The sequence below is a fragment of the Geotrypetes seraphini genome, chromosome 6 (genome assembly GCF_902459505.1).
Source record: "Geotrypetes seraphini chromosome 6, aGeoSer1.1, whole genome shotgun sequence".
Lineage (NCBI taxonomy): Eukaryota > Metazoa > Chordata > Amphibia > Gymnophiona > Dermophiidae > Geotrypetes > Geotrypetes seraphini.
In genome coordinates, this window is record NC_047089.1 from 239,505,502 (window position 1) to 239,528,949 (window position 23,448).

The 23,448-nt window shown below is 45.6% G+C and overlaps 1 protein-coding gene across 6 annotated transcripts in view; it reads right to left on the reverse strand.

Moving 5' to 3' along the window:
* Window positions 1–7,666: 7,666 nt before the first annotated feature.
* CNKSR2 (connector enhancer of kinase suppressor of Ras 2) overlaps window positions 7,667–23,448 on the reverse strand; it is a 546,461-nt gene continuing 530,679 nt past the window's right edge. For 5 of the 6 annotated variants that reach the window (XM_033948517.1, XM_033948514.1, XM_033948515.1 and 2 more), the window contains one exon: window positions 7,667–8,474. In XM_033948517.1, coding sequence (XP_033804408.1) covers window positions 8,259–8,474 — 216 coding nt within the window. In that variant the 3' untranslated portion in view covers window positions 7,667–8,258. The remainder of the gene's footprint in view (window positions 8,475–23,448) is intronic. The other variant, XM_033948516.1, reaches the window with a different exon arrangement.

Sequence of the window (23,448 nt, forward strand, 5' to 3'; positions counted from 1 at the left end):
GGGGGACATGATTGAAACATTCAAGATATTGAAGGGAATTGACTTAGTAGAGAAAGAAAGACTGTTCACCCTCTCCGTGGTGAAGAGAACGAGTGGCACTCACTGAAGTTAGAAGGGAAAAGATTCCGTACAAACGTAAGGAAGTTCTTCTTCACCCAGAGAGTGGTAGAAATCTAGAACGCTCTTCCGGAGGCTGTTATAAGGAAAAACACCCTTCAGGGATTCAAGTTCAAGTTTCAAGTTTTATTAATATTTGATAAATCGCTTATTCAGTTTGCTAAGCGATGTACAACTTCTAAAAAACAGAGATGCGAAGACTAACAAAGTAACATTCAGACTTACGAATCTAAAACAGACATGAGTCGGGGGGATTGGAGGGAAAAGTTTCAATTCTTAGTTAGTATGAAAAAACAAAAAGGGGAAAAATGAGAGGGAGGGTAAAAAATTTTCGAGACCTAAAGCAACTGATTATAGGTCGAAAGAGGAAAGATTAAAAGCGTCATTGAAAAGATAAGTATTTAGAAGTTTTTTAAATGAGGTGAGATCTTTTTCTTCTCTAATGTACAGTGGTAGTAAGTTCCACAGTTGAGGGGCCCTAACTGAGAACATATCTTGTTTCAAGATATCTTGATTCAAGACAAGGTTGGATAAGTTCCTACTGGAACAGAACATACGCAAGTAAGGCTAGACTCTAATAGGGCACTGGTCTTTGACCTAAGGGTCGCTGCGTGAGTGGACTGCTGGGCACGATGGACCACTGGTCTGACCCAGTAGCAGCAATTCTTATGTTCCTATCATTAATGTATAGTGCTATCAGTGCAGCTTTTCCAATGGATCTGAGTGAGACATCCTGGGAGCTCTTTAAGACCAGCATTGGTCTTGCCAGTCAGCAGATAACACTGTACCTTACAGATTTTAAAAACAAACGCAGCCTGGAAGAATTCCAGAATCCACACCATTTTCTTGTTATTATCATAATAACAAGAAAAGTAAATCATATAACGTGTCCTATTTAGCAGCTCTTTGTTTATTCTGTGAACGATAAAGCTTCATTTTAGCCTAAGAAAAAAAAAATAATAGTGAAATGAAACCTACTGTGAGAAAATCAGATTAGAGGGACATTTTCGGCAGGACGTTTAAGTCCAACTTTGAACGTTTCCTGCAGAACATCTTGAATTGGACTTCCAGAAGGGTCCATTTTTGAAAATGTTGCATGTCCAAATTGGTTTTTGGAAAATCGTCTAGTTGGACGTCTTGGCCATTGGGACGTCCATCTAGATGTCCAGCCTCAGGTCTTAGTCCCCGTTTTCGACCACAATACCGTCCAAGTTGAAAATGTCCAAATGAAGCCCATTTGGATGTGGGAGGGGCCACCTTTCTAATGGACTGGCCACACAGGCATGCCAACAGAACATTGGGGCACATTAGAAGACGCTGCTGTGAACTTCACATAAACAATGCCAGAAGTATATCTCACCATCCATAATCCCCTTATAATGTGTGGTGAGTCCTCCAAAACTCCCCAAAAACCTACTATACCACCCCAATAGCCCTTATGGCTGCAGGTGGCATCTATTTGCCAATATAGTAGTGTTTTGTGGGTTTTGGTGGGCACACATGTTCCACCATAAATGTAGTGGTTGGAGTGGCTTATGGGCCTGGCCTACCCACCTGACTACCTAAGACACTTGTGTGATGCTCTATACTTCTCTCTCCGAATCCATGTTTTCAGTATCCGCAGATTTGGTTATTCATGATTTTTTTTTTTTTTAAAGAAGCTAATTCTGGACTTTCTCCGCCTCCCTCCTGGCACCCCAGACCTTACCTGGTGGTCTAGTGGACTTTCAAGGCAGGAGTGATCTTCCTACCCTCCTGCCCTGTGCAGATCACTCATAGCAAATGGCTGCGGGGAGTTCTCGTCGTAGTCTCGCAAGACTACGGTAACTTACAGCAGCCATTTGCTATGAGTGATCTGCATGGGGCAGGAGCGTAGGAAGATCGCTCCTGCCCCGAAAGCCCGTTATCCACCAGGTAAGGTCTGGGATGCCGGGAGGGAGGCGGGAAGGGCTGGAATGAAGCGGGGGTGGGTCAGGGCCAGCCAAAAATCTTTTCGTGATTTTTCACACTTCACGGTCCGGTTCTGCACCCAACCCCCGCGAATACCGAGGGAGAAGTGTACTAGGCTTTTCTATACCAAATATTGCTGTTCGAGAGCCAGGTATGTACTGTTTCATTCAAATTTGGGGGTGAGTGGGAGGGGACTAGTGACCACTGGGAGAGTGTGTGTGGGTCATTACTTAATCCTTCCGGTGGTCAACTAGTCAGTATGGGTAACTTTTTGGCACTTAGATGCTTCTCAAACAAGTCTAGTTGAAAACATCTAAGTTCCATTTAGGGCAGGGGTGTCAAAGTCCCTCCTCAAGGCTGCAATCCAGTCAGGTTTTCAGGATTTCCCCAATGAATATGCATGAGATCTATTTGCATGCACTGCTTTCATTGTATGCTAATCGATCTCATGCATATTCATTGGGGAAATCCTGAAAACCTGACTGGATTCCAGCCCTCGAGGACTGGAGTTGCCCACCCCTGTCTTAACCTCATTCTATACCAGGGGTGTCAAAGTCTCTCCTCGAGGGCCGCAATCCAGTCGGGTTTTCAGGATTTCCCCAATGAATATGCATGAGATCTATTTGCATGCACTGCTTTCATTGTATGCTAATAGATCTCATGCATATTCATGGAGGGAAATCCTGAAAACCTGACTGGATTGTGGCCCTCGAGGAGGGACTTTGACACCCCTGATCTAGGGCATCCTGAGATAGCAGCAGGATGTCCAAGTCTAAGCCCACCCAAAGCCCTCCATTCCCTGCCCATGGTACGCCTACCAACAAGGCCATTTCTACTCTGGAAGCACAGCGGGTAAGAAGTCCTGCTAGACGTCCTGAAAATCAATTCTCAAAACGGCCACTTGGACGTTTTGATTAGTAAGACTTACAAGTACCAGTTTATGCTGTCTTTTGGACATCTGTCTTTTTTTTGAAAATGAACTGCTAATGTCAGCATTGAAGATTACTGCACAGCTTCTCGCTTTCAGAGCCTGAAGTAGGGACATTTTCCTCAGTGTTCTCAGAAGCAGCTTTGGAGAACTTGAAACCCAAAACAAATACCAAATGAGCCCATCACTTTCCAACTGCTTTGGCTGAGCAAAATTGATGGGTCAGTTCTAGAGAAGGCCTAGAGAAGGCAAGATAGCAGCTCCCATGAACTTCCCTTGCAATGATGAGAGTCTCTGGATGACTGCACGCAGAGCTCTCTTAGCCAGTGGTTCCCAACCCTATCCTTGGAGGACCACCAGCCAGTCAGGTTTTCGAGATAGCCCTAATGAATATGTATGGGGAAGATTTGCATGCCTGTCACCTCCATTATATGCAAATCTGTCTCATGCATATTTATTAGGGTTATCCCGAAAACCCGACTGGCTGGTGGTCCTCCAGGACAGGGTTGGGAACCACTGCTCTAAGCTATGCTGGTCCAGGAGGAGGCCAAATTTTGGCAGGGATACAACACCTTTTAATGGTCCAACACAAGAATGTCCACAGACAATGATCATGATGTATTGCAATCACCTTTTTTTTTTGTTGCCAATGAAGGCGAGATCCTTGACTTCATGGCACCATCTTTCCTTGATTCTTTAAGCTGGCCATTTGGGAACAAAAGATGCTAATCAAAACCTGGAAAGAAATCTGTTGAGGGAAGCGGTAAAACGCGGACCTCATGGACCTGACGTACCTCACGGATCTAAAACCGCACGTCCTTAAAAATCTGAGGTCCGTGTCCGTGCCACTTGTAGTTTCTGTCTCTTACAGACATCTATGAGATTTTAGCGCTGACGGATCCTAATGGAAAAGTATTAGGATCCGTCAGCGCTAAAATCTCATAGAGATCTTGAGGCTAGCGTTTTACCCTTTCTCCTAGAAAGGCAGAGCAGAGGGGTCCATCGAGCAATTCAGAGGAAGGAAAGCAGCCGAGGCTCTGCCTCATGCCTACGATCCGCTCCAGCACTAGTCTCTGGCTCTGACAGACCTCTATGAGATTTTAGCGCTGACGGATCCTAATACTTTTCCCTCCCTATGCTGAGACGGATCCGTCAGCGCTAAAATCTCATAGAGGTCTGTCAGAGACAGAAACTACAAGTGGCACGGACACGGACTTCAGATTTTTAAGGACGTGCGGTTTTAGATCCGTGAGGTCCGCGTTTTACCCCTTCCCATCTGTTGATGCAAAATTGGCCGAGGGGGCAAAGATCTAATCAGTTAAACCGTGGTGGGTCTTGACCTGCTTCAGTAGAAAATGTATCAGATCAAAGCTTGTACGTACTTCAGAATCCCTTAAAAGTTAAGAGTGTGAGCAGAATATATTTCAAACAAAATCAAGAAATTAAATGGAAACTGAGGCGCGATAGCGTTTTAACGTGTGATAAACCGCTGGCCGTGCTAGCCGCTACCGCCTCCTCTTGAGCAGGCGGTAGTTTTTCGGCTAGCGCGGGGGTTAGCGCGTGATTAAAAGTCACGAGCGCTAAAGCCGCTAACGCGGCTTCGTAAAAGGAGCCCTGAGGGACATTTGTCTTTTGTTTTAAAAAAAAAATAGCTTGACTGCGATATGCTGAAGTGGAATCATGTATACCTGACAATCTTCATTACATCCCCGGGAGCTCCAAGGGTGTTGCTGATGAAAGGGAAATCGACCAGTCAGTTTTGCCAGATAGTTTAAATATTTCCCAGTTTCTGGAATCTTCTAAAGCCATAATAGCTAAACCTGCTACTTTGTTGGTTACGCAGGCTCTGTTTTTTGATCAGCAACTGAGAATTTTTCCTGATGTTTCTAGACAGGCGCAGTTTCGGAGGAAGCAGGTCCCATGCCTTAAACCTCAGGTTTTTGGCAACAGGAGCTGGCTTCTTCCTTAAACTTCCATGTAAATGTTTGATATCTTAGGGAAATGATAAATATACACGTGTGGATCCATCTCCAACGGAGAATTTCCTAAAAGATACATTTTCACCAGATAAGGTTTCAAAACCGAATGCAATGGGAGCTGACCATAAGTTGCACAAACAGGAGAGAGACAAGGTGGATGTCTCGACCAACCAAAATGGGTCTTGATTGAATTGCACAAACTTTAAAAAAAAAGTCCCAACGGGGATCCGTGTTTTGGCGCTGCTGTCCAAGCATGCGCTGTAGTAAATCCGCTAGGCGGTCCATGCTTTCGCTTTTGCAGCGTTCAGCACGGACCGCCTAGCTATTCTGCTACAGCGCATGCATGAACAGTACTCTACAAACAAGTGTCCCCTGAAGGAGGCGCTATATAGCAGCGCCGAAACAGGGATCCTTGTTGGGACTCTTTTAATGTTTGTATTTTGATGTACGTGTGGGTTTGGCCATAAACGAAATTCATCGTCGATGCGACGTATATGTTATTATGTCACGGGCAGGGCAGCGCTGTGCCATCTAAAACGCCAGTGTGCCCTAAGCAGACCCAGATAGGGACCTATATTCCTTGCCTAGAACAGTGGTTCCCAACCAGGCCAATTGGGTTTTCAGGATAGCCCTAATGAATATGCATGAGAGAGATCTGCATATAATGGAGGTGCCAGTGACCTGTCCCCGTGACCGTCCCGTCCCTGGACCACCATCCTCTGCACCGCCCCGTCCCCGCTGGTACTTTCACTGCCCCGTCCCTGTCTCTGCCGTCCCCTTCACCGCCCCGTCACCGTCCCCGCTGTCTCTTTCACCGCCCCATCACCGTCCCTGTCTTCAGTATCTTCTCCTCTCCATCCCCCCATTTCCAGAACCTTTCACGCGGTCCAGCAGCTCCCTCCCGCTGGCCAGCCGTGCATTTCCCTCCCTCCCTCCTTTTCCCTTACCTTTTCTTCTTGAAACTGGTGATTTCTATAAGGCTACGAGCTGTATTACAGCCGGAGCCTTGAAGTTGGGTTGCCTGCTAGAAAAGTCTCCTCCGATGCAACCGGAAACAGGAAGTTGCGTCAAAGGAGACTTTTTCCAGCAGGCAACGCGACGCGACTTCAAGGCTCCGGCTGTAATACAGCTCGTAGCCTTATAGAAATCGCCAGTTTCAAGAAGAAAAGGTAAAGGAAAAGGAGGGAGGGAGATGCATGGACGGCCGGCAGGAGAGAGTGGGCTGCCGGATCGAATGCTCGTTCACCGCGCGTTCACTACTTGTTCACTGCCCTGTGCTACCATTCACCGCTCCACGGGGCGGTGAATGGCCTTGTCCCCAAACTCGCGGTGACCCTTTTTTTTGGTCACCGTTTTGGCGGGTTACCCGCGGCTAGCCGCGGGTAACAACCACCGTGACATTCTCTATTTTGTACGAAAAATGTAAATCTTTTATTTTGTATGTTAATATGTCACTCGCTCTGGATAAGGGCGGGTGAGAAGTAAACAAACAAACAAAACAAACAAAGGCCCATTTTGGTTGATTGAAGCATCCACCATGTCTTTCTCCTTTATCCTAAGACAAGGGGGTTCTTCTTTTGCGCCTGCTTGATGAAAATAAGTGTCAGTTGGCTATACCACTTTACTAAGTAATCTACTAAGGCTATATATGTTACACTTCTCCCTCGGTATTCACGGGGGATAGGGGCAGAGCCGGACCGCGAATGGAGAAAACACGCAAATATCTTCTCGTCCGGCTCTGACCCACCCCTGCCTCCCTCCCGCCTTCCCCCCGGCATCACAGCTTTACCTGGTGGTCTGGCGGGCTTTCGGGGCAGGAGCGATCTTCCTACGCTCCTGCCCCGTGCAGATCGCCAATAGGAAATGGCTGCCCGAGTTCCCGTAGTCTCTCAAGAGTGTAGGAAGATCGCTCCTGCCCCGAAAGCCCGCCAGACCACCAGGTAAGGCCGGGATGCCGGGAGGGAGGCGGGAGAGAGGAGGGAATGTGATAAAATATGGGTTCTCCCCAAATAAAATCACGAATTTGTGAAACCGCGAATGGGGAGGGGGAAGTGTACACATTCATATCCAAGAGAGCCTTAGAGTAATTTATTAGCCCTCAGCGGTGCAACAGTATGCATATTATACTTTCATGCATACCGCATAGCAGCACCAAAATCGTCTAAGGCAGTGTCCTTCAACCACCAGTCCATGGACCAGTGCCGGTCCACAGAAATTTCCTGCCGGTCCACAGGGCCAGCATATGCATCAGGCCCAAAACAGTGTTCTTCAACCGCCGATCCACGGTGCGATCGATGCGGCGTTATTTTTGAGCCAGCTCCCTCTTCCTAACTGATTCAGTGCACAAAGCCACGGGCAGTGACTCCTACGGGCATCCTGCGCCTAAAAACAGGGAAAAGTGAAGTTTTCAGTAAAATGTGGGGGGTTACAACCCCCCAAGCCCCCCATAACGCCGGCGCGATGTCTATTAAGTAAAGTGGGGGGGTTGCCCCCCCACGCCCCTCCGTCGGAGGCCTAAAAACATTAATTTTGAGCGGCGTGCGCCTCCGCGCTGCGCTCAATTGTCTGGGCGCGCCTTTGTCCCGGCGCGCTTTTGACCTGACACCATGTAACAAATATAAAGAGAAAAGCTTCAGACTGATGGTAATGTAACCATAATACTGCCCAATTAACCAGTTTTAACAGCAATGAATCAATTAAGGATCTCGTTTTATATATATATATCTTTACATATATAGTTTTAATATGTATATATCTGTTTTAAATTGAATGCTTTTCTACATCTTTAAAAAATATAACTCCGGCAGTAAACATTCTCAATCACATTTAAGAAAATACATATAACATTTCAACAAATATTTTTAAAAAGTTTTCTTTTCTCATCGCAAACCTGATATCGGCACTCCCCAAAATGTGGCATATTACTGAAATTATAACCCCAAAAATATCAATCTTTTTTTTAGCATCTGGAGACCAATTAACCTCCTACGTCCAGCTGACGTATCCGTCGACCGCCTTTTCAAACGTGTGCTCTTTTATGCTTTAATTGTTTAAAGACCATTATTTATTCAAGTCACAAGGTAAACACAGAGCTGAGCACTGGTAGCAGATAAAATAATACAAATGTCCGTCAAAGAGCGGAGCTTCATGACCATAAAAGAGTTACGTCACATAGTTCAGCAACAATGAAATATTATGTACTCTACCTCCCATTGATTGATAAAAAAAACAACGTCGGCCGCCAGGCAAAAGAGCTGGCGTGTAGCAGTGTGAAAAGAAGACATTTATACATGCGTTTCAATGTATGAATGACTAAGCGCTAAGGATGGGATAAGGTCGTCTTCTTCGGAGGAATCGTTTACGGAGTCTTTTGTTGCACTGTTTTCACAGATGTCCAGGTAGAGGTCAAGGTACAACAGTTTCCAGTCCTGAAAGTCCTTAGATGTCAAATCTGGATTGTCCAGAAGCTTGTCTATAATGGCTACTTCTCCTTCTCTGGCCTGAATGAGAAACACAAATCGAGATGTCAGCTTGGCACTTACCCACATGTGGCTAATTACAGGGAAGGGGAGGAGGATCTATTTTCACTTGCTTTCACTGCTGTAAAGTACATGAGGTCATTAATTTTCAATCTTCTACCAACCTCGCTACGCTCATGTCATGTCATGTTATGTCTCCTTAAGTCACTTCACTGGCTCCCCCTATCTGCCATCGCATACAGTTCAAGATCTTTTTGCTGACCTACAAGTGTGTTCATTCTGCTGCCCCTCAATATCTCTCCTCGCTTCTCTCTCCTTATAAAACTACCAGAGAACTCCGTTCCTCAGATAAGTCACTCTTAACGTTACCCTTCTCCCCCACTGCCAATTCCAGACTTCGTTCCTTTCATCTAGCTGCTCCCTATGCCTGGAATAAATTACCTGACTTTGTCCGTCAATGCCCTTCCCTTGTTTAAAAGCAGATTGAAAACCCACCTTTTTGATATAGCCTTCAATCCTTAACCCTACTCCTCTGCCCTACAACCCAGCCCGCTGATTAACCGTTCCCCTTAACTGTATCCATGACATCCTGTTTATCTTGCTTGTTTAGATTGTAAGCTCTTTCAAGCAGGGACTGTTTTCTTACTCTTTATGACTCTGTACAGCATTACGTGCGTCTGGTAGTGCTATAGAAATAATTAATAGTAGTAGTAGTAGTAGAGTGAAGAGTTTCTGTCTCTGGTAACCAGAGCTGAGGTTGTGATGTCATAATGCCTCATTCCACCAATAAGAGCAAACCTCATCAGTGATGTCACAATGGTTTGATTGTCCTGTTATCCCCTCTGCCCTCCAACCCAGCCTGCAGATTAACCATTCCCCTTAACTGTATCCATGACATCCTGTTCTGTCTTGCCTATTTAGATTGTAAGCTCTTTCGAGCAGGGACTGTTTTCTTCTTCTTTGTGACTCTGTGCAGCGCTGCGTGTGTCTGATAGTGCTGTAGAAATAATTACTAATGGTAAACCACTCCCTTTGGTTTATGTATTGATAAGCTACAGTATCTTACCAATGTACAGCATGATGATTTACAAAGAAATTATAAAAACAATTGGGTTGATATATCAACCTGTTGGTCTCTGTATTGTCGTAAGTGCCCCCAGGCCCGCCCAGTTCCACCCAGCTTTGCCCCATTCCGCCTGAGTCATGCCCCTCCCCCTCATCATGTTCAATTGTCAGGAGGACATCTGCGCATGCGCTGGTGTGATGTGATGTCATCGCGTTGCATCTGTGCATGCACAGATGCCGTCCCGTCATTGCCGCTGGCTGGAAGCTTTTCAAAAACCCGGACAAAGTGCCGGATATTGAAAAGCCGGACCCCCGGCCATGCACTTGAAAAGGACAATCGGTAACCATAACCAAGAAGCACAAGAGGCCTTCAAGTTCTGAGCAGTCAAACTTCTGTTTATTGAAGGACCCGATAAAGCCCATATTTCGGCCTATCTGCCTGTCTGACAGGTCATTCAATGTAATCCATACAAAGAACAATGGAAAGATAGTCAAACAGATAACACCAAATATTGACCGTCTCAACAATCTGTATCCAAGATATAGCAAGGGTGAAGTTACACCTGCATATTGCCAGCGAATGCTTTGTTCTTTGTATGGATTACATTAACTGACCCCTGACACAGGCGGATACGCCGAAACACGGACCGTGTTTGACTGCTCAGAACTTGAAAGCCCCTTGTGTTTCTCAGTTGTTTTTTGTAGTTTGACTCCCGCTCAATTTTGACTAACAAACATTTCTCAACATTTGCTTACTTCTGATCCGAAGAAGGGGTTACTTTTGAAAGCTAATCATAAAATGCATTGAGTTAGTCCTATAAGAAAGGTATTACTTTATTTCTTTTGTTTTTGATGTACAGTGTTCCCCCGCGAATTCGCGGTTTCACTCATTCGCGGTATTCTCCGACTGCCTCTTCCTGTACTAAAGTCGGGCTTCACCGATCAGGAGCTGCAGGTCAAAGCAGCTCCTGTGTAGCCCGACTTTAGTACAGGAAGAAGCGGTCGGAGCCAGTGGCGTACCAAGGGGGGGGGGTGGGGGACGGTCCGCCCCGGATGCAGCCTTAGGGGGGTGCACAGCCGGCCAGGCCCCTTTACCTTCGTGGCGCTTCCCCCCCCCTCTGCCCACCCAACCGACTGACCGACTGACAACAGGCCTGGTCCGACCAACCTCCCTGCCCTGTGGCCACAAATCTAAATTACCTTCTTACAGCAGCTGGAGTATTGAAGCTGCGTGTGGCTGCTGTAAAGATCATCTCTGACGCAACCGGAAGTTGCGTCAGAGATGACCTTTACGGCAGCCATATGCAACTACAATGCTCAGCTGCTGTAAGAAGATAATTTAGACTTGCGGCCACAGGGCAGGGAGGTTTGTCGGACCGGGCCTGTTGTCAGTCGGTCGGGCGGGGGAGAAAGGGAGGAAAGGTAGAGTGGAGAGGAAAAGACGCTTAAGGGAAATGGGTAAAACAGAGGAGGGAGAAGGATGCTGAAAGCACATGGGGAAGACAGAGGTGGGAGAAGGATGCTGAAAGCACATGGGGAAGACAGAGGGGGGAGAAGGATGCTGAAAGCACATGGGGAAGACAGAGGGGAGGAGAAGGACGCTGAAAACACATGGGGAAGACAAAGGGGGGAGAAGGAAGCTGACAGGACATGGGGAAGACAGAGGGGGGAGAAGGATGCTGACAGGACATGGGGAAGACCGGTGGGGGGGGGGGGGAGAAGGATGCTGAAAGGAAATGGGGAAGAGAGAGTGGGGAGAAGATGCTGAAGGGAAATGGGGAAGAGAGAGTGGGGAGAAGATGCTGAAGGGAAATGGAGAAGAGAGAGTGGGGAGAAGATGCTGGCAGAGAAGAAGACAGAGATGCCAGACTATGGGGGGAGCGGAGGGAAGAAGATGGGTGCCAGACCAATTTGGAAGGGAGGAGAAAGGGAGAGGCACAGTAACAGAGCAAATGGAAGACGCAGAGAGAAGAGAGACAGTGGATGGAAGGAATTTAATGAGAACATGAGGAAAGCAGAAACCAGACAACAAAGGTAGAAAAAAAATTATATTTCTTTGTCTTTTTTTGCTTCAGGATAAAGTAGTATATTATTTGTGTTGATAAAAATTTATAAACAAAGCCCTGCCAGCTGAACATCTCTTTCTCCAGTTCAGCAGCCAGAACTTTGATTTAGAAGGAAGGAATAAGCTAAATATTGCAGTACTGAGGCTTGTATGGATGCTGCAGGGACGGTGACGGGGCGGTGAATGGGATTGCGGTGACGGGGTGGTGAAGGGGATGGTGCAGTGATGGGGACAGATTTTTTCCCCATGCCATTCTCTAGTGCTCACGTCAAAAGCTTCCCTTTGATTCAGCTTCCTGTTTCCGCTTTTGACTGAGCACCATGTTGTAGATCTGAAGTTCTGTTGATGCCAGGGGTAGAAGAAGGCTCGTTGCCGATCTTAAGTGTCATCGCGGGGGGGGGGGGAGTTGCAGATCTTGTTGCCAAAATTGGAAAGGTGAGGAAGGGAGATAGATGGGCCTGTGATGGATGGAGAGATTGAGAGAAGGGGGCAGATGATGGTAGTGGGGAGAAAGGGGAGAGAGAAGAGGGCAGATGATGGAAGTAGGGAGAAGGGGCAGATGATGGAAGTGGGAAGAGAGAAAAGGGCAGATGATGGGGGAAAAGGATTGAGTTAGGGAAATACTGGAGGGGGTGAGGGAAAGAGGTGGCGAGCTATAGGTAGACAGTAAAAAAGGAAATTGATGAGAGGGTAGTAAGAACATAATCTAGATAGATGCAGAAAATAAAGTGAAAAGGAAAATGAGGGAAGAAAGGGATTGCAGAAGAGAGGTATGGGAGAGGGAAGGAGAGGAGAGAGATGCCAGACCAATGGGGGTGAAAGGAGAGATTGAAGGGGGAGGCATACAGTTTCTGGAAGGGACAAAGAAGGAAAGAAGATGCCATATAGGGGAAGAGAGATGGTAGACAGTGAATGGAAGGAAGAGAGTTACAAGAAGATGAGGAAAGCAGAAACCACAGAAGACAAAAGTAGAATCAATTTTCTATTTATTTATTGCTTTAGGAGACATGTGTCACTGTTTCTGTGGTGTTGCATTGTATGCAGAGTCCAGCTTCTTGCTGGTTCAATTTAACCTTTGTCTATGTATTTCTATTTTATCCCTCCTTTTACAAAACTGTGGAGCGTTTTTTAGCGCCAGCCGTGGTGGTAGCAGTTCTGATGCTCAGAATTCTATGAGCGTCAGAGCTGTTACCACCGTGGCTAAAATCCACACTACAGTTTTGTAAAAGGGGGAGGGGTTAGTTTGTGATGACATATTCCATACTAGGCGAAGGTGTTTTCTGTGTTCTGTGTGTTCGAAAGACATGGTTTTCTGTTAGGATTGACGGTGTAGGATTGATCTGTACTGGTCTGGCTTGTTTAGTTTTAAAATGGGTGTATTGATGTACTGCTCACTGCAATATGTAAAATGCTGCCTTTACCTAGGTACTCATGTGTGACGTGTGGCTTGTTACTAAAAATCATGTTTTTCGTACAGATGCCAAAAAATGATGGGCCCTGGGTGTCACATATGCTAGATACACCACTGGTCGGAGCATACCGCGAGTGATTTCCTTTACTCGTCAGCGCTCCAGCTGCCCTCTGCTGCCTCCCCAGGTGAAAAACTGTATTCACGATTTTTCGATATTCACGGGGGTTCCTGGAACGGAACCTCTGCGAATATCGGGGGAATACTGTATTTCCAAATATTTCCTTGAAAAGTGGACTAACATGGTCACCAAACCATTTCACTCAAGATGATCTTATTGCGAAATTGCTTTCTATTGATGACTGGCTGCCTACTAGTGGATTAAAACTGAACCCTAGGGAAAACCCAGGGCCTTATTATCCAATTTCTATTACAGCGACTTCTGTTTCTTTCATATCAGCTCTGAAAACCAGCTCTTGATTCAAATTTAACTTATCATTCGCATATTTCTGATATAGTTCAGCACTGTTGGTGTAAGTTCAAAATGATTTCCTCGGTTCATCAAACAGGCTTTCCTGATTTTTTACCAATTAATTTTTAATTTGTGGAACAGTCTCTTGCATGGATCAAAAACCACAGAGAATAGATTGGCCAAAATACAGCGATAAAAACTTCCTCAAAGAAATTTTGATCATGCAACTCCGCTTCTTCAGGAAGAATCCGGACTTCCTGTTGTTCGTTGGATAGCTTTCAAAATTCCCACCACAGTTCATATAGTTCATTATTCTTGGTATGTCACAATATCTTTTGCAATATTTGATTGCATAGGCTCCCTCTAGAACAGCGGTCTCAAACTCAACCCTTTGCAGGGCCACATTTTTTTTTTTAAATAAATTTATTATTTTGTTACAACATAAAGCAACTTCATGCAATTACACAAATCTCAAAGTTCAAAATAAAATTATTTATCAAGTCCACATTTTGGATTTGTAGGTACTTGGAGGGCCGCAGAAAAAATAGTTAATGTCTTATTAAAGAAATTACAACTTTGCTTGAGGTAAAACTCATTATCTATAATAATAAAATGCTAAGCGCGCATGCGCACTCGCGCTGCTTGTTCCCTGATCCCTTTTCTGTCGGGAAGTGGCCACAAGAGTGTGCATGCGTGCTTTTTACGTCACACATGGCAACTCGACTCACTCAGGAAGAAGGGCCCGACATGGTGGAAGAACAGTAGCAGCCCCCGAAGCTCCTCACCAGTCCAATCCCTCTCCAACATCACCAACAACGAAGAAGCTGCAGCTGGGGTAGTCGGGGCCTCCCCCGCCGTGCACAACCCGCTCCCTCTCCTGCAGCTCAGGCACCACAGAAGCCGCAAAATCCACTGAGCGTGAAAGCGCAACCCGGTCACCGCGCCTGCCTAACCCCCCCCCCCAACACAGTGCATCTAAGCCGCCGCCGCGGCTACTCTCTCGAACCGCACCAGGCAGGGATCGAGAGAGGAGCTTCAGCGTCGGCTTTGAATTAAAAAAGCGCTGTCCTTTCAGGGCCTCAATCTTCACCAGCAGCAAGCAGTTAGTACTCTCTCTTAGGGGAAGGAGAGCAGGCCTGGGATTCGTCCGGCCCCGGCTAGGCAAGACCCCCTTTCCCCGCTGCACCCAGGCCCTGGCGGTCCCTGTCGGCAGAGGCGGAAAGAGATCTAAGCCCACAACTCCCGACTCTGGATGACAAAGTTCATTTTTAAAAATCAAAACCGCCGCCTCGGCTCCTCTCTCGAACCGCACCAGGTGGGGATCGAGAGAGGAGCCGCGGCGTCGGCTTTGAATTAATAAATGAACTTTGTCATCCGGAGCCGGCACCTGTCATGCTCGATGCCAATGCTGATCCAAAACTAAATTATCTCATTTGCATGCCACCTCTCCCTCGAAAACCTATGTATTGAGATCACAATTCACATCCGGGTAATAGTAGGCGCGTTAGACGGTTGCCATAACAATGTTGCATCTGGTTACTAATAGGCCCGTTCCACGTGCTAACTTTCGCATTTAAATGAGTGTCAAGTGACGGTTTGACCTACACAAGTCACTCTGTGCCTATTTCATACTTTGGACCATTTCTACTGTGCCGATTTACTTCAAATAACTTACTCTGTGCAACTTCCCTTATTACAAAAAAAAAAAAAAAAAAGGTAAGTGACAGACATCTCCACACACAGAAAATACATACACTGAAGTACAAGGGGGCTACAAATACAGATTCAAAGAGACAGACACCAAAACAAAGACAGACAGACAATGGACAAGGAAAATTACTTGAGAGACAGACAAACAGGAAAAAAAGACAGACACAGAAGGACAAGGGGGATACAGATTCAAAGAGACAGACATCAAAACAAAGAGAGATAGACAGACATGACACACAGAAAAAAAAAAAAGAAGCACAAAGGAGAGAGAGAGACAGAAAGAAAAACAAAACAAAACCCTATAGCAGCCAAAGAGACAAACACCAAAACAAACAAAAGTAAGAATTACAGTCAGCAGCCAAACACATAGACAGAAGGTGACTGTCAAAAAACCAAACAGAAGAACAGGAGTCTAAAGAAACACATTTAAAGAAAAAAAAAAAATTGCACAAGGAGAGAGACAAACAGGAAAAAAAGACACACACAGAAGGACAGGGAGCTACACACACATATTCAAAGAGACAGACACCAAAACAAAGACAGACAAACAGACATTGGTCAAGGAGACACACAGCAACAACAACAACAAAAAAAACAAAACCCAGGGAGGCAGACATACACAGAAAAAAAAACCCCACCCATATAGCAGCCAAAGATACAAACAACAAAACAAACACAGACAGAGAGACCACAAGTAAGAAATACAGACATCAGCCAAAGATATAGACAGAAAGTGACAGTCAAAAAACCACACAGAAGACCAGGGGTCTAAAGAGACAGATTTAAAGAAAAAACAAGTAGAGAGAGACAACAAACAGGTAAAAAAAGACACACATAGAAGGACAGGGGGCTACAGAGACAGATTCAAAGAGACAGACACCAAAACAAAGACATATATTCTATTCTAGCACCCGTTAATATAACGGGCTTAAAAACTAGTAGTTTATAAATCTTTCCTTAATTGCTTCTGATCATTTCAGCTATACACAGCATGCAGAAAGTGAAGTTTAGATAGTTTTTCACTTTCTGCATGTTGCACTGCTTTCAGCTGTGTATAGCTGAAATGATCAGAAGCAATCAAGGAAAGATTTATAAACTATAAAGAGTTTTACCTCATGCAAAATTGTGATTTAGATTCTACAGTATCAACTGCAAGAGACAAGATTTTGGTGTAGTCCTCTAGGGGAGCATCAATATCCGACTTGTGTCTGGAAAACTTGTGCCTTAAGTGTCCGGTGGTCGCATCCACAACCGCCTTCAGCTCTCACCTCCTCCAGCACCGGACACAACCGCCATCTTACATCAGGCAGTCACTGCCAGGAGAGGTGCCGAATTGCGCGCGAGTTCACGAGATTACGTACACGCGCAAAAGCTGCACTACCTCACTGCTGTAACCTCACGCAAGCGCTTTCCTGCGTTTGTACGCGATTGTCCTCTCCACTCTACCTCATAATCGCGTACAGCCGCAGGAAAGCGCTTGCGTGAGATTACCGCTCTGAGGCAGGCAGCATTCTGGAAAAATGGTAACATACCAAGGGCCTCAAAATAGTACATGGCGGGCCGCGGGTTTGATTCCACTGCTCTAGAACTTTGTGCTACTCCCAAAACAACACCTTAGTCATTTTTTCTTTTTTGTCACCTCTATTTTCATTCAATTCAATCATAAGCTTTTAGTATCATTGGTCCAACCCTATGGAAAGTGCTTCCCTTACCAGTTCAATTAGCGAGAGCCTATAAAATTTTTCAAACTGGTATCAACATGTTTTTATCTCTGGATGCTTTTGACCTTTGAACCCCCTCGTTTATTTTCCTCTTTCAACTGCTGAAGAATTTTCGGTTCATAGACAAGTTGGCGAAAGACAAAGGCGCGCGCCGACAACTAAGTGCAAGATGGAGGCGCGCGCTGAAGAAAATTACAGTTTTTAGGGACTTTGACGGGGGTTTTTGTTGGGGAGCCCCCCCCCCAGTTTACTTAATAGAGATCGCGCCGGCGTTGTGGGGGGTTTGGGGGGTTGTAACCCTCCACATTTTACTGTAAACTTAACTTTTTCTCTAAAAACAGAGAAAAAGTGAAGTTTTCAGTAAAATGTGGGGGGTTACAACCAGTGTTCCCTCTAAGCGGGCGGGTGTTGTGAGCAAACTTTTTTCACTGTGAGCTAAAAATATCGGGCGCCAGCAAGTTATGAGCCAAATAAATATGTTGCTTTCTACCACAGAACTTCCTTACGTTTGTATGGAATCTATCCCCTTTCAACTTTAGAGAGTGCCCTCTCGTTCTCCCTGCCTTAGCTACTAAGTCTATTCCCTTCAGTACCTTGAATGTTTCTATCATGTCCCCTCTCAATCTCCTCTGCTCAAGGGAGAAGAGGCCCAGTTTCTCTAATCTTTCGCTGTACGGCAACTCCTCCAGCCCCTTAACCATTTTAGTTGCTCTTCTCTGGATCCTTTCGAGTAGTACCGTGTCCTTCTTAAAGTACCAGTGCTGGACGCAGTACTCCAGGTGAGGGCGTACCATGGCCCGGTACAGCAGCATGATAACCTTCTCTGTCTCTTCAGTCCAGCATCTGCCCCTTCCATTCACTGTCTGTCTTTCCCTGCCATCTCTCCTCCTGCCCCCCCCCCCACCCCCCAATTTGGTCTAGCATCCATCATCTTCCTTCTGTTCCCCTCATGGTCTGGCATCTCTATCCTTCCCTCCCCCCTGTGGTTTTTAGCATATCTCTCTTCTCATTTCCTCCACTCAGATCTGATCATTCTCTGCTCTCTCTTCCCTTTTCTTCTCTGGTCTTCCTTCTCTATTTTCTGCCTCCATCTAAATTAAATTCTTTCTTACTATTTAGTCCCGTTTCCCTCTTTTCACTGTGTCTACACACAGCTTGTCACCCCTTTCCCTCACCCCTCCATTATCTTACTATTTTCTTCCCCCTTTATTTATCTCCTCCTTCCATCCAGTATGTGTTCTTTCCCCACTTCCATTCAGCATCTTCTCTCCCTTCTCAACTGACATCCATCTGCCTTCTGCTCTCTCTCCCTTCTTCTCACTTCCATCATCTGTCCCCTTCTCTCTCTCTCTCATCTCCTCCATTCCATCATCTGCCCCTTCTCTCTCTCTCTCCCCCCCCCCAACTTCCATCATCTGCCCCCCTTCCCCTCACCTTTGTGGGTCACTTTCTTTCCCCTGAGGGTGGCTCATGTCACAGGGGAAGCTTTGGCCGAGCAGAACCGCTTGATTGACAGTGGAACTTACTTGATTGATGTCGATGCTGGGGCCCGTTGCCGTTTGAAGGAAAAAAAAAAAAGGTGGAAAAAAGGAACCTGTAAAGGCGAGAGGAAGGGAAACCTCCAGGACAGCTGCTTTTTGCCCTCCTTCAGCGGCCCAAGAGTTCAGACCAGCAGCGGCAGCTCTGTATGCTTTTAACTTCGGCACAGAGCTGCCCCTAATCAATAGTTTAGCGCGGTTTCATGAGGCAGCCTCGGGGCCTTTGATAGCCGGCCCGCTTCGATGATGCGATGTGGGCCGGCCTAGCAAAGGCCCCGAGGCTGCCTTATGAAACCGCGCTAAACTATTGATTAGGGGCAGCTCTGTGCCGAAGTTAAAAGCATACACAGCTGCCGCTGCTGGTCTGGAGGTGCGGAGACAAGGCAGGAGGCAAACGCGGTGGAAGGCAGGAGTCCCGGCGAAGGCAGGAGTCCCGGCACAGCGACTGCAACAGGAAGTTGCAAGTCAGCTGACGCCGGCCTTTCGTTGCGGCGGGGACCGAATCCTTCGCGGACCGGCAAGATTTTGTTTGCGGACCGGCGGTTGAAGAACTGTGCTCTACACTGTGTGCGCTGTGACGAGAAACTTGTGCGCTGCGAGGTGATATTTTGTGCGCCAGCGCACCCCAGCGCAGCTTAGCGGGAACGCTGGTTACAACCCCCCCCACCCCCCACAAAGTGGCGCGATCTCTATTAAGTAAAGGGGGGGTTCCCCCCCACGCCCCCCTGTCGGAGCCGTAAAAACAGTAATTTTGTGCGGCGCGCACCTCCACGCTGCACTCAACTGTCTGCGCGCGCCTTTGTCCCGGCGCGCTTTTGACCTGACACCGAATTTTCATTTACTGGGCATTGGATGTTTTGCATGGTTAACGCTTTATCCTCAGCTGTACTGTCTAATAACGTAGTTCAACTTTTCTCCCTCTTTTAACGTTATTTTATACTATGGAAAACGTCCAAAATGTGACATAAAGTGCCAGATGAATGGTTTTCTCGCCAAACCGTCCAAATTGCTATTTTTGAAACCTATTTTCCAGATGTTCATCTGCAGTTCATCTAAATCTCAAGGCCTGTGTGGTAGAGGTGTCTTCTGGATGGGTCTAGGGCGGGCTTATGACTTGGACGTTTTTCTGCCATATTCAAACATTTTACAAAACCGCTCTCTTACTCTTCCGCGGCTGGCGTCATGACTGTTGCAGTTATCTTGGTCTCGCCACGTCTGGGGCGGTGAGACCAGGATAACTGCAACAATCATTTTAGAAAACATCCAAGGACACAATTTGGACTTTTGGGAGTAGGCCTGTTTCAAAAATTTAGTACTAGATTCAAATGTTCCAATGTCATATGAGGCTATAATTTGTGGAACAATTTTACAAGTGAAACCCACTCTAGATAAATATAAGAGTCATCTATTTATGATCCTAACAGGTATAGCCATTCAATTGATTACTAGTAATTGGAAAAACCATGACAGAATTAATTATACATTTTGGTGGGTGAATGTGTGTACTTCATACAGATACGAACGAATTAACGCAGAATGTAGGGGTTTTAGTGAGGTATTTAATAAAATTTGGAGCCCACTGACTAAATTTGTAAAAACATAATAATGTATTTTCATCATATCTCTTATTTTCTTTGGTTTATTTATCTTTACGCATCCAGGGGGGTGGGGGGTTGGAGGGAGGGGAATAAATATTGATAGTGATATTTGGGTAACTTTATTCTTTATTTGTATTGTATATTACGATATATTATGATATTATTATATGCAGGAAAATGAAATTATTGAATGATATTTATGTTACCTGTATAGATAATAGTGGAATATACGGGATATCTTTTGTTCTTTCATTTGTGTGACACTGTTTTTGATTAAAAATCAATAAAGAATTAAAAAAAGAATAAGTGCCCAAAAAAAGTACACAGGGATGGAAGCATGACCCCCATCCCACTACTTCTGGAGTCACTGACCCCCTCACACCTCCCAAGATATGAATTAAACAGTGCACACCTGTTTGTATGACAACTGCAGATGTTATGTCCAGTCCGATGAGAGCAGAAAGCAGGTCTCTGGAGAAGCCTGGTGGGCAGATCCAGGCCCTATCCAACTCTAACTAATATACTTGTGGTGGAGAGTATGAGCCCACCAAAACCTACCATACCTACATGCAGGTGACACCTGCAGACATAAGGTCTATTGGGGTGGTGTTCAGTTGGGTCCAATAGGTTTTGGAGGGCTCACCAAACATCATAAGAGGGCTATAGTGAGATGTGTACCTGGGACCTTTGATGTGAAGTTCACTGCAGTGCCACCTGAGTTGTTCCACTGCTCTTCTGGGATGTCTGTGTGGCCAGTCTACTAGAAATGCTGGCCTCTACTACATCCCAATGGCTTGTTTTGTACTTTTTTCGTCTGAATGTTTGCTTTTTAGAAAATGGTCAAAAAACAGAGACACTCTAAGAGGGAACGTGTCTAGAAAGGTCATTTTGGGGGGAAAAAAGATGTTTTGCGGTTTCAACAATGGCTATTCACCTGATTTTTGGGTGTACTTCACGAAACATCCAATCTCGAACTTAGACGTCATATCGACAATCAAGTTTCATGTTTCGAGCTTATTTCAAATTTGATTTGATCACTTCTCAGACTTCTAAGCGATGTACAATGAATTAAAATGGGATTATACAACATAATCAAACAGACATGGACATCAAAACACGCACAAAAGTACAGACAAAACGAGGGAAGGGGGAAGAACTACAATGATTACAGAACAAAGATGGTAAAACAAAGATGGTAAAAACAACAAGGAAGGGGAGATCCAAATAGGACAAGAAGAAGAGAAAAAAAAATGCCCCATCACACGTTTTTATGCTTTAAACTCTGAAAGATGTTTTCTTTAGGGCAGGGGTAGGAAACTCCGGTCCTTGAGAGCCGTATTCCAGTCAGGTTTTCAGGATTTCCCCAATGAATATGCATGAGATCTATTTGCATGCACTGCTTTCAATGCATATTCATTGGGGAAATCCCGAAAACCCGACTGGAATAAGGCTCTCGAGGACAGGAGTTCCCTACCCCTGCTCTAGGGCAATATATCAAGGATCTAGGGCAGACATGGGCAACTCCGGTCCTCGAGGGCCGGAATCCGATCGGGTTTTCAGGATTTCCCCAATGAATATGCATGAGATCTATTTGCTTTCACTGCTGTTAAAGCTTGATTGAGCTCATTAATCAATTTAGATAGACGCCTATCTAGTTGGGTGCCTCCGAAATAGGTGCCTAACATTAGGCACCGGTTACAGAATTTGGGCCTAGGTGACTTGCCCAGATTCATAAGCAGCTGCGGTGGGAATTGAACCCAGATTTACTGAACCTGAACTCTACTATAGCTAAATATACATGCATGTGAACACTCGCACAAATGTGATGCCATTTACGCAGGTTCATAGACAGTAACGCGGAAGACAAAGGCGCGCGCCGACAACTGAGCGCAAGATGGAGGCGCGCGCCGAAGAAAAAGACTGTTTTTAGGGGCTGCGACGGGGGGTTTTGTTGGGAAGCCCCCCCACTTTACTTAATACAGATCGCGGCGGCGTTGTGGGGGGTTTGGGGGGTTGTAACCCCCCACATTTTAGTGAAAACGTAACTTTTTCCCTAAAAACAGGGAAAAAGTTAAGTTTTCAGTAAAATGTGGGGGGTTACAACCCCCCAAACCCCCCACAACGCCCACACAACGCGGCGCGATCTGTATAAAGTAAAGTGGGGGGGTTCCCCCCACACCCCCTGTCGTAGCCCCTAAAAACAGTCTTTTTCTTTGGCGCGTGCCTCCGCGCTGCGCTCAGTTGTCTGCACGCGCCTTTGTCCCGGCGCGCTTTTGACCTGACACCATTTACGCATGTAGATTGTGGAATACCAAAACCAACTTCCACATGTAAACGTCAGCATTTGCATTTGAAAATTGCTGTGTTTTCCCATTCAGGTTTTCAACCTCAATCTTAGTAAAATGGCTGGTCCTGCTTGTAGTTTGGAAAAGGCTCTATGTAGGCACATTCTTTCCTAAAATAATATCAGAATTGTATATGTCTTGACCTGAACGCATCAATTATAACTTCTATGTTCTATTTAAAATGGGGCTGCGTGACCACATAGAATACAGGGACTACTCATTTATATTTTGCTATAGTTCATAGCGGATAACGCCACAAAGAAGCTAGATCAGTAAATCTAGGATATACATATGATAAGTCAGTTTACAATACGGATGAACATTACTGGGCTGGATTTATTAATGTGATATACTGCTATTGACAACCAGGTATTAAACAGTTTACAATATAAACAAGTTATGAAAAACAAACACATTACTTCAATAAAAGACAAATACAAAACCAAAAGATCTTAGTCTAACAAACAAATAAAAATCAGATTACAGCTTAGATCATAATTAGAGAATGACACGGGGACAAATTTTTCCCCGTGGGAACTTATTTTCCTGTCCCGTCCCCGCAAGTTCTTTTTCTGTCCCTGCCCCATTCCTGTGAGCTCTGTCCTTATCTGCACAAGTCTCAAACGCTTTAAAATCAGAAGTAGCAACATTCTAGAGCTCAGATTGTGATGTCATAATGCCTCATTCCACCAATGCCTAAGCTCCGTCCTCATCTGCACAAGCCTCAAACGCTTTAAAATCATAAGCAGCAACATTCTAGAGCTCAGATTGTGATGTCATAATGCCTCATTCCACCAATGCCTAAGCTCCGTCCTCATCTGCACAAGCCTCAAACGCTTTAAAATCATAATTAGCAACATTCTAGAGCTCAGATTGTGATGTCATAATGCCTCATTCCACCAATGCCTAAGCTCCATCCTCACCTGCACAAGCCTCAAACGCTTTACAATCATAAGTGTTCGAGGTTTGTGCGGTTAAGGCAGAGCTTACTGGAATGGGGCAGGGACAGCGACAGAACTCACAGGGACGGGGGAGATTGAATTCCTGCAGAGACGGGGACAAATTTGTCCCCG